We start from the raw sequence: 12,126 nt of genomic DNA on the forward strand, positions 1-12,126 counted from the left end.
AAAAAAAAAAAAAAAAAAAAAAAAAAAGATAAAAATACTGGGTTTCTTACTATACTGGAGTATTAGGTAATTTAAGTAGTGGTGCTGTTGACAGATAAAGGATGTTAAGAGTGGTGTGGTGGAGAATGATGAGTATTTTATTCTAAACATACAGAAGTCCTCCTAACTGACTTCTGTCTTAATCTGCTCCTTAGTCTGTTTTGGTGATCCTCCACCTCACAGTTACATCCCACCTTTTGCCTTGCAAATAACATTGTTCTACTTTCTTGCCTATCTGTGTCTAGCACCTTTAAAAACCTAGTTTAAACCTTTGATCATTCACTCTCCACTTGTAGCAATGTTTTCTTATAGATGCCAAAAAAGTGATTACTGACTTTATATAGATATATTTGCCAGGTATATTATATCTGATCACTAATAGTATTTTAGATTTTTTTGTTGTTGTTGAAACAGAGGTTTGCCCTATTGCCCAGGGTAGAGTGCAGTGGCGTGATCTTGGCTCAAGCGATTCTCCTGCATCAGCCTCCTGAATAGCTGGGATTACAGGCACATGCCACCATGCCTGGCTAATTTTTGTATTTTTAGTAGAGACAGCATTTCACCATGTTGGCCAGGCTGATCTCGAACTCCTGACCTCAGGTGATCCACCTGCCTCAGCCTCCCAAAGTGCTGGGATTATGGGCGTGAGCCACCGCACCCAGCCTTTTTTTTTTTTTTTTTGGGACAGAGGTTTGCTCTGTGGCCCAGGCTGGAGTGCAGTAGTGCAATCTTGGCTCACTGCAACCTCCGCCTCCCGGGTTCAAGTGATTCTCCTGCCTCAGCCTTCCAAGTAGCTGGGACTACAGGCACGTGCCACCACGCCCGGCTAATTTTTTGTATTTTTTGTAGAGATGGGGTTTCATTGTGTTAGCCTGGATGGCCTCAGTCTCCTGACCTTGTGATCCTCTTCCTCAGCCTCCCAAAGTGTTGGGATTACAGGCATGAGCCACTGCGCCCAGCCCTAATTTTTGTATTTTTAATAGAGACAGGGTTTCACCATGTTGGTCAGGCTGGTCTCTGACCTCAAGTGATCCACCGGCATTGGCCTCCCAAGGTGCTGAGATTACAGACGTGAGCTACTGCGCCTGGCCGTATTTTAGATTTGATCAGGCTAAGAGGGTATTCTTTTGAATGTTTGTTTTTTCTCTGTTTATTTGCATTTGCTTTAGGTTAATAGTGTTTTCTTCAAATGCAGAAGATATATGTATATATATAGGGATATTTGTTTTTAACCACACTAGCTCCATTTATTTTACATGAGCCGTCTTTTCAAAAAATGGACAAGAGAGTGTAATGAATCCCATGTACTCATCACCCAGCATGAACAGTTATCAACTCCTGATTGCTTATTATGTCTAAATTCCTGCACTATATTATATATAATATTCCTGCATATTATTTTGACACAATCCCTGACATATCATTTTGTCTGTAAATATTTAGTGTTTATCTCTAGAAGATCAGAATACTTGATGAAAATCATAATACCATTATCACACCTAAAAAAATAGTAATGTCTTAACATCACTTGATGTGCAGGTTATTGTTTACTTTTCCAAATGGAAATGAGTACCTTTTGAAGAACATAACTTTCAAACTTTCTGGTACAGACTGCAGTTTTTAAAAGATGTTTCCAGTGTTATGTTTGCTGATCAGAAGACTATCAACTTTTGATCACCATTATTATCACAGAATAGATAATATATGAATGCCTCCTTAATCTCAGACTAACCACACTCTACCACCCTACTTCCTTTTTCCATCAGAAAGCATTTTAATTTTAAAATTAGTCTAAGTCTAATAAAATTGAGAAGGTAAATATACTGAAAGTGTTATAATGAATAAATAAAAGCCAAACTTTGTGCTAATTATTTTTTAATATTCTTGCATTATATATCACAGTTCTCTATGATCATAGCAGTTAACATTTATTGAGGACTTAATTTATTCCAAGCACTGCTAAATGCTTTGCCTATGTTCTTTTACTTAATTCTTACAACAACATCCTTAAGTAGGTACGTTCACGTCCCATTTGATAGGTGAAGAAATGAAGGCCTAAAAAGGCTAAGTAACTTCTTTTGAAAAGCTAAGTAACTTGCCTGTATTCACACAGCTAGAAATCCAGGATGTTAGATGGAAAATTCTGTTGGCAGTGCTGGTGAAAATGCAAATTGGTACAACCCCTGTGGAGGGGAATTGGGCAGTATCACATTCACCTTTACCCCTTGTCTCAGCAATGCCATTTCTAGGAATCTTCCCCAAAGATAATATTGGCAAAATATACAGAGAGGTACCTGTACACGGCTCTTCATTGCAAGACTAATAGTTAAAAGACTAGAAATAACTCAGATGTCTGCCATTAAATAAGCCATGATGTAGCCACACACTGAAGTACTATGTAGTTGTGTTTTTTGTTTGTTTTTTTTTAAGGTACACGGTGTCACTCTGTTGCCCAGGCTGGAGTGGAGTGGTGCGATCCTAGCTCACTGCAGCCTTGAAGTCTTGGGCTCAAGTGATCTTCCTGCCCAGGCTTCTGAATAGCTGGCACTACAGGTGCATACCACCATGCCTGGCTAATTATTTTACTTTTTGTAGAGATGAGGTCTCTCTTTTTTGCCCAGGCTGATCTCAAACTCCTGGCCGCAAGAGATTCTACTGCTTCAGCCTTCCAAAGTGCTGGGATTTACAGGCATGAGCCACTGTGCCTGGCCTATGTTGTTGTTTTTAAAAAGGATTGAAGACTATAGATGGTGGCCATAATAAGAGAAAAAAGCCAGTAAAGTAACAGAGTATGGGCCAAGAGCGGTGGCTCATGCCTGTAATCCTAGCACTTTGGGAGGCCGAGGCGGGTGGATCACCAGGTTAGTAGTTCAAGACCAGCCTGGCCAAGATGGTGAAACCCCATCTCTACTAAAAATACAAAAAGTAGCTGGGCGCGGTGGCAGTCGCCTGTAATCCCAGCTACTCGGGAGGCTGACGCAGGAGAATCGCTTGAACCCAAGGGATGGAGGTTGCAATGAGTTGAGATCATGCCACTGTACTCCAGCCTGGGTGACAGAGTGAGTCTCAAAAAAAAAAAAAAAAAAAGAAAAGAAACAGTATGTTTTATGTAAGAATGGAATGGGGATACAAATATAGACATATCAGCTTATGTACTTAAAGACAGGTAGATAAACTGTAAAAGTAATCATGTGTAGGAGATAGTAAGGGACAGGGTTAGAAGTTAACAGGTTTCTGAACATATCTTGTTTTGTAGATTTGACTTTAGAATCCAGAAAATGTTTTATATAATTATAAAACTAAATCAAAAAATTTTAAAACCTTAAAAGTCAAAAGCAAAATGAAACAAATGGACCTAATATGTGTCAAATTGATAGCGTAACTACACAGGAATAATTTTCAAAGTGTCATTAAAACAGTAATTTGGGGCTGGGCTCTGTGGCTCATGCCTGTAATCCCAGCACTTTGAGAAGCTGAGGCAGGCAGATCACTTGAGTTCAAGACCAGCCTGGGCAATATGGTGAAACCCCATCTCTACAAAAAAATACAAAAATTTACCAGGCATGGTGGTGCGCACCTGTGGTCCCAGCTACGGCAGGGGGTGTTGAGGTGGGAGGATCACTTGAGCCCAGGAGGTCGAGGCTGCAGCAAGCTGTGATTGCACTGCTATACTCCAGCCTGGGTGACAGAGCAACACCTTGTCTCAAAAATAAAAAGTTTAAAAAAGAAAGCTAGAGTTTAATCCATGTATATGTGACTCCAGAATGTTAACTCCTAACCATTGTACTGTTGTTTCCCATAATGTGGTTATATCACCATATGAGGGGATTTCTGTGGCACCTAGAAAGGACTTTTTATTTTAATAGCTAAGTATTTTAATATTACCTTCTATTTGTGGTAAGAAAACTACTGGAAGTTTTCCATTTAGAAGTTTTCCATTTAAAAGTATGGTGATATTTAAAAGTGTGCTGATAATAAGCATACTTTAAAAATAAACGGAAGTAAAAAATTGGCTTAAAGAAAAATAGATTGGCTGGGTGTGGTTCTGGAGGCTGGGGAGTCCAAGATCGAGGTGCTGGCATCTGGTGAGGACTGCTTTCTGCTTCCAAGGTGAAGCCTTGGCCGGGTGAGTTGGCCTGTAATCCCAGCACTTTGGGAGTCTGAAGTGGGTGGATCACCTGAGGTTAGGCATTCAAGACCAGCCTGGCCAACATGGTGAAACCCATCTCTACTAAAAATACAAAAAAGTAGCTGAGCATGGTGGCAGACACCTGTAATCCCAGCTACTCGGAGGGTGAGGCAGGAGAATCACTTGGACCCCGGAGGCAGAGGTTGCAGTGAGCTGAGATCACGCCACTACACTCCAGCCTGGGCAACAGGGCAAGATTCCATCTCCAAAAAAAAAAAAAGAAGAAAGAGAGAAGAAGAATAGTTCATAAATAATAGTAGTAGTAGAATTGAGATGTGACAAAAATTATATGTCATGACAAAGTTGGAACCTTTGCTAGGCTGTACTGATTCCATTGGTGTGAATAATGAAATAAGCCTTTAATAAGCTTTGCTTATATCCCTAATATCCACATTTTAATTTTATGCCAGACTTTTGAAAAGAGAAATATTTTGCATAAAACCCTGTGTGTGTGTGTATATATCTATATGTTTTCAAAGGCCTTAACCATTATAAGAAATTACAGGCCGGGCACGGTGGCTCACACCTGTAATCCCAGCACTTTGGGAGGCCGAGGTGGGTGGATCACCAGGTCAAGGGATTGAGACCATCCTGGCCAACGTGGTGAAACTCCATCTCTACTAAAAATACAAAAATTAGCTGGACGTGGTGGTGTGCACCTGTAGTCCCAGCTACTTGGGAGGCTGAGGTAGGAGAATCGCTTGAACCTGGGAGGCAGAGGTTGCAGTGAGCCGAGATCATGCCACTGCACTCTAGCCTGGTGACAGAGCAAGACACCGTCTCAAAAAAAAAAAAAAACAAAAAACTTACAGAAGACCTTTTTTATTGTTGTTACAGAATGTCATACCCAGGCTATCCCCCAACAGGCTACCCACCTTTCCCTGGATATCCTGTAAGTATTGCTACTTAATACCTCACATCCTTAAAATAGGTGTTGTTTGGTACTGGCCATGTCAGATCTTACTGATATGCTAGAGCAGGGGTCGTAAATTCAGATGCTCACAGGTACTGAGTAGAACAAGTGAGCGAAGGTAGTTGTGTGGGGGACTAGAGAGGTCTTGCTTTGTCTATTGAAAGCTGGCAGGTGCTTAGCACCAGCCCTGTGTAGCCATGGAGGGAGGCACACTTAGCTTTGCTAGATACTCCAGACTTTCAAGTAAAGCCAGAACTTGGGTTCTATATGAAATTGTCCACAGTTTCAAAACTTAGGAGTTAGTTTTAAAAAATGTTAACTGCTGTATGAGCCAATAAAACATGGATGTAAGCAAAATCCATCCCATGAATCACTGGTTCTTTTTTTTTTTTTTTTTTATACCCTTTAGTCATAGTATCACTGCTTCTTAACCGTTGTGTTAGAATGTTTAAAATAATTAATGGCTTGGCTTGACCCAGAGATAAATTGCAGTGGATTTATAGTTCTTAGACTTGGAGTACGTTTTATAAACGTGCTACTAAGTTCCACCTTGTTGATATCTATACTACTCTGAGGACTAAGAGCTGAGCCGTAAGTAAGAATTGTGCATTTCAGTTTTTTTGTTTCGTTTTGTTTTTTGTCTTTGAGACAGAGTCTCGCTCTGTGCCCAAGCTGTAGTGCAGTGGTGTGATCTCAGCTCACTGCAACTTACGCCTACTGGGTTCAAGTGATTCTCCTGCCTCAGCCTCCCGAGTAGCTGGGATTACAGGTGCCCACCACCATGGCCAGCTGATTTTTATATTTTTAGTAGAGACGGGGTTTCACCATGTTGGCCAAGCTGGTCTCAAACTCCTGACCTCAAATGATCTGCCCACCTCGGCCTCCCAAAGTGCTGGGATTTTAGGCGTGAGCCATTGCGCCCGGCCACATTTCGGTTTTTTGTTTTTCTTTTTTTTGAAACAGAGTCTCGCTCTGTCACCAGGCTGGAGCGCAGTGGTGAGATCTCAACGCACTGCAACCTCCGCCTCCCAGGGTTCAAGCAGTTCTCCTGCCTCAGCCTCCCAAGTAGCTGGGATTACAGGTACATGCCACCACGCCCAGCTAGTTTTTGTATTTTTAGTAGAGATGGGGTTTCACCATGTTGGCCAGGATGGCCTCGATTTCCTGACCTCATGATCCGCCCACCTCGGCCTTCCAAAGTGCTGGGATTACAGGCATGAGCCACTTAGCCCAGCCCACATTTCAGTTTTATACTCATAACTGTGGGGCTGCTATCTAACCCTGGGAGAATAGGAAGAGGTGTCTATACAAGTTTGTGATAATATGTTTATCCTTATGCAAAGTGATTATATAGCTCTTGTGAATTTATCACAGGAGAGATGAGAATTATGGATATGTTCCCAAGTCCCTATGTATTAAACAGGCCTTTAGTAACTATTTCAGTCAGCGTAGGCTAATTGCTAAAACTGACAACTCCCGAATCTCAGTGACTTAACACAATGAAAAAAAAAATGTATTTCTTTCTTCAGTCTCCTGGAAGTCAGTGGTGAATAGGGGGTGGGTGGGACAAGGCTTTGTTTCATGCAGTGTTTTGGGTTTCCAGGCTCCTTCCTTATTCTGATCCTACCTACCATCCTCTAGCACTTTGAAGTCCTCTGCTGGATCCTCTGCTTATGGGTGGCAGATAAAGGAAGAGAGAGAACATGGAGGATTTGCCAGAGGTTTTTAGGGGACAGATTTAGAAAGTGGTATATGTCACTTCTGTCTATGTTCATTCACTGATACTCATTCATGTGGTCCGACCTAACTGCAAGGGGGTCTGGGAAATGTAGTCTGTATAGCTTTGTGGCCTGGGGAGAAAGAGTTCAGTGAATATGCAACAATCTCTGCCTCTCTACGTATTACTGCACTGGACTGTGAGGTCCAAAATGTCAGATCCTGTGTGTGATGTGATATACAGGTTACCATTTTCATGTTTAAATATTATGTAACAGATCCAGATGTGTTGCAAAAGAGCCTCAAATTCCTCTGTTTAGGGTATAGAGGAGGATTTTTCTTATATTTGTAGATGCTGGGAAAATGAAGGAACTAATGAGGTTTTTTATTTTTTTTTCTTAAAACCTTGAGGTTTGGAAAGAACCCTGTTCTGACTCCCAGATAGAGAAGCAGACCCCTCTTGCCTGACTCAAGTAGAATTAAATTTAACTGAATTCTGACAAACAAGTGTCCTTACAAACTGGTATGCTGATAAACTAGTATAAGATTCCAGGATTTCTAATGAGACTTTTAAAAAGTGAAAGAATGAGCTAGACCTTAATAATAACCTCTGTTTGTTCCTTATTTTTAGATGGGTCATAGTTCTCTATGATCACATTTGTTTAAAATTATTCTGATTTTTCAGCCTGCAGGTCAGGAGTCATCTTTTCCCCCTTCTGGTCAGTATCCTTATCCTAGTGGCTTTCCTCCAATGGGGGGAGGTGCCTACCCACAAGTGCCAAGTAGTGGCTACCCAGGAGCTGGAGGCTACCCTGCGCCTGGAGGTTATCCAGCCCCTGGAGGCTATCCTGGTGTCCCACAGCCAGGGGGAGCTCCATCCTATCCCGGAGGTGAGTTATGGGTTGCGGAATTAGTAATGATTGGGATTGCTGTAGCACTTTTTCCTTCTCCCTTTATCCTCTTCATTCCTGCTTGTTTTGTGTGAGGTCAGGTCACTCTGACCTAGCTGGCAAGATGGAGGGATGAAGATTCTCTGGGGGCATGAAAGCTGGGAGCAGTTTCAAAAATTCCACTGTGAAGGGACTTGGAATAAATTTCATGGCAATAAAGGATCAATATGTAACACTTTGCTTGTTTGTAGTCTTAAGACCTGATTAAGACATTTCAATTAGCAAGACTGTGACCTTTAGGTCAGCTTTATTCAAAGGTAAAAAAGACCCCCAAAAAACAACAACAAAAAATCCTTAGCATTTTTGTATTTTAAGTTAGTAAGGAAGAATAATAAAGTAAAATTTTGGCTGGGTGCGGTGGCTCACGCCTGTAATCCCAACACTTTGGGAGGCTGAGGTGGTTGGATCACTTGAAACCAGGAGTTTGAGACCAGCTTGGCCAACATGGTGAAACCCATCTGACTAAAAATATGAAAATTAGCTGGGTGTGGTGGCGCATGCCTGTAATCCCAGCTACCTGGGAGGCTGAGGCAGGAAAATCACTTGAACCTGGTAGGTAGAGTTTGCAGTGAGCCGGTATTGCGCCACTAAACTCCAGCCTGGGCAACAGAGTGAGACTCTGTCTCAAAAATAAAATAAATAAATAAGATAAAAATTTAAAAGCTTGTTTTTTACTGGATAATTTGAAGTTTTGAATCTAGATGAAAAGGGACTGCTATTATAGCATTAATAGCATATTTTTTCCACTTTTAACAATAGACATTTTTCTAAGGTTTTTTCTGCAGTCATGAGAACTGTACTATAGTTTATTGACCTGTTCTTTTCTCTAGTTCCTCCAGGCCAAGGATTTGGAGTCCCACCGGGTGGAGCAGGCTTTTCTGGCTACCCACAGCCACCTTCACAATCTTATGGAGGTGGTCCAGCACAGGTCCCACTACCTGGTAGGTACCAGCTGTCCAGACAAAACAGTATCATGATATTTTGAATTTTAAAATCGCCATTGAGAGAACTTAGTTTTTATTTGAGATAATCTGCAATAAATGTTTATGTATTTCCATAAATAATTTTAAACATAATGGTTTTATGAAATGTATTACATTGATGGAAAAGTTTAATCAGTAAAATAGAGATAAAGTTACACTTTTCTATTAAAAAAATCTATCCCAAAGCCAAAAGGAAGCCTTCAGGAACTTCTCTGCCCACTCCTGTACCACTAGTGAAACCACCCCCAGAACTATATTATGACAACCATTCCAGATGGAATCAGAATTTAATCTGGTTCAAGTGTGAAAAAAGTATTATTTGTGAGGATCTTTTGTAGAACATGGAATATTAAAAAGGTTCTTATGACCAAAGTTGGTTTTAGATTCAGTAAATTATATTTTTTAAAATCATCCTCATGAATATCATAGTGTAAATGTTCTTATATGTTTCCATATTCACAGTCATCAATGCTGTTTTGAAAAATTAAAACATACAAGACCTGTTTTTGTATTATTATTATTTTTAACATATAGGTGGCTTTCCTGGAGGACAGATGCCTTCTCAGTATCCTGGAGGACAACCTACTTACCCTAGTCAGGTATTTTGTTCCTACCTTTTAAGCTCAGTCTAGGTAGCTAGATAAAGAAGGAACCTTCCCTTTGCTGAGGTTTCCATGGGTCAGAAGAAATGGCCCATTATTGTAATGGCAGACTAAAGTCTTTGCTTCTAATAGACTCCATACTTTCTTTGGTCCATCTGCGTTAATAGTGTCCTGATGACTTTGAGAAGACAAGCATAGGTCCAATCTCATAGGTAATGATTCTCACAACTTTATCGTAGAAATTCACCTGGACTCTTGGTTTTAGTTCTTTTTCCTTTTCCCTGCCCTTACCAGCAGTTATACCTATGAATTTGGGTGGCTGGAGATTGGTATTTCTGACAGTGATTTATGTAGGGTGGTTTTGTTTCCCATTTTTACCTTTATAACTTTTCACTCTTTTTTCAGATCAATACAGAATCTTTTCCTTCCTATCCTGTTTTCTCTCCTGTTTCTTTGGATTATAGCAGTGAAGTGAGTAAGGTTTTCTGATGTTCACTAATCACTAGGTCCTTTCTATGTGTGCCTTTGTTTCTGATTCTCATGTACTTGTCTCTCACTACTTCCTTAAGGGCTCAACTGTATCTATTTTATCTTTATGTTCCTGTAATGGTTGGTAGGGCTTTAGACATGGTAGCCAGTTAGTCTGTTGAATGGATTTTCTCAGTAGCTGCAGAGTTTCCCATATATTAAATATTTGCCCTACTATGTATGGCTGCTGCTTTTTTATTTATTTATTTATTTTTGAGACAGAGTTTCACTCTTGTCGCCCAGGCTGGAGTGCAGTGGCACAACCTCAGCTCACTGCAACCTCCACCTCCCAGGTTCAAGTGATTTTCCTGCCTCAGCCTCTGGAGTAACTGGGATTACAGGTGCACGCCACCACACCTGGCACATTTTTTGTAATTTTTGTAGAGACGAGGTTTCACCATGTTGGCCAGGCTGGTCGCAAACTCTTGACCTCAGGTGATCCACCTGCCTCAGCCTCCCACAAGTGCTGGGATTGCAGGCATGGGCCACTGCGCATGGCCTGGCTTCTTATTTTAATTCCAAATTTTATTCTTAAATTGCCTTGTTAATTTTTTTATAGCCTATGCAAGTTACTAGGAACATAATAAGCAGCATACTTTTATGCTTACTTTTATTTTGATTTTCTTATTAATTTCTATATTGGATATTCATGAATATCTAGCATTTTTAAGCTTGTTTTAGGCTAGGGTAAGAGAAAGATTCTAGTATTGGAAGAGGAACACCTTAGTGATTTTTTTAGCTCACTTTGAGGTATGTGAGCTCCAGAGAGGTTGAGAAACTTGTCTAGGGCCACAAAACTAGTGAAGGAAAAAGCTGAGAAGATTCTAGTCTATATCTTCTGCCTTCTAGACCAGTGGTCTCTCTCTTATACAAAGGTGCTTTGCTAATACAGTCATGTAAGTTGCTTTCAGTCCTTTTTTTCATTGTTGAAGTTGTTTGCCAATCATATTATAAACCTGTAATCACTTTTGTTATGGAAATTTTGATTGTAGTTTAAGCATGCTTGTAATTTTAGGGAAATCATTTTATGACTGAATATGAATGATTTTTAAACATAAAACACTTAAAGCACATGTATGTATGAAACTTTTTTTTTATTGTTATTATACTTTAAGTTCTAGGGTACATGTGCATAACGTGCAGGTTTGTTACATATGTATACATGTGCCATGTTGGTGTGCTGCACCCATTAACTCATCATTTACATTAGGTTTGTCTACTAATGCTATCCCTCCCCCCTCCCCCAACCCCACGAAAGTCCCCAGTGTGTGATATTCCCCAATCCTGTGACCAAGTGTTCTCATTGTTCAGTTCCCACCTGTGAGTGAGACCATGCAGTGTTTGGTTTTTTGACCTTGCGATAGTTTGCTCAGAATGATGGTTTCCAATTTCATCCATGCCCCTACAAAAGACATGAACTCATCCTTTTTTATGGCTGCATAGTATTCCATGGTGTATATGTGCCACATTTTCTTAATCCAGTCTATCATTGATGGACATTTGGGTTGGTTCCAAGTCTTTGCTATTGTGAATAGTGCCACAGTAAACATACATGTGCATGTGTCTTTATAGCAGCATGATTTATAATCCTTTGGGTATATACCCGGTAATGGGATTGCTGGGTTAAATGGTGTTTCTAGTTCTAGATCCTTGAGGAATCACCACACTGTCTTCCACAATGGTTGAACTAATTTACAGTCCCACCAACAGTATAAAAGTGTTCCTGTTTCTCCACATCCTTTCCAGCACCTGTGGTTTCCTGACTTTAATGACTACCATTCTAACTGGTGTGAGATGGTATCTCATTGTAGTTTTGATTTGCATTTCTCTGATGGTCAGTGATGAGCATTTTTTCATGTGTCTGTTGGCTCCATAAATGTCTTCTTTTAAGAAATGTCTGTTCATATTCTTCGCCCACTTTTTGATGGGGTTGTTTGATTTTTTCTTGTAAATTTGTTAAGTTCTTTGTAGATTCTGGGTATTAGCCCTTTGTGAGATGAGTAGATTGCAAAAATTTTCTCCCATTCTATAGGTTGTCTGTTCACTCTGATGGCAGTTTCTTTTGCTGTGCAGAAGCTCTTTAGTTTAATTAGATCCCATTTCTCAATTTTGGCTTTTGTTGCCATTGCTTTTGGTGTTTTAGACATGAAGTCCTTGCCCATGCCTATGTCCTGAATGATATTACCTAGGTTTTCTTCTAGGGTTT

General features: G+C 40.3%; 1 protein-coding gene across 2 annotated transcripts in view; it reads left to right on the forward strand.

Annotated features, from left to right (window-relative positions):
- ANXA7 (annexin A7) overlaps positions 1 to 12,126 on the forward strand; it is a 40,434-nt gene that overhangs the window by 10,127 nt on the left and 18,181 nt on the right. The window contains exons 2-6 of one of the 2 annotated variants that reach the window (XM_017854519.1): positions 5,066 to 5,120; positions 7,543 to 7,747; positions 8,638 to 8,748; positions 9,325 to 9,389; positions 9,798 to 9,863. In XM_017854519.1, coding sequence (XP_017710008.1) covers positions 5,067 to 5,120; positions 7,543 to 7,747; positions 8,638 to 8,748; positions 9,325 to 9,389; positions 9,798 to 9,863 — 501 coding nt within the window. In that variant the 5' untranslated portion in view covers position 5,066. The remainder of the gene's footprint in view (positions 1 to 5,065; positions 5,121 to 7,542; positions 7,748 to 8,637; positions 8,749 to 9,324; positions 9,390 to 9,797; positions 9,864 to 12,126) is intronic. The other variant, XM_017854520.1, reaches the window with a different exon arrangement.

This window comes from Rhinopithecus bieti, unplaced genomic scaffold, assembly GCF_001698545.2.
Source record: "Rhinopithecus bieti isolate Rb0 unplaced genomic scaffold, ASM169854v2 scaffold_36008, whole genome shotgun sequence".
Classification (NCBI taxonomy): domain Eukaryota; kingdom Metazoa; phylum Chordata; class Mammalia; order Primates; family Cercopithecidae; genus Rhinopithecus; species Rhinopithecus bieti.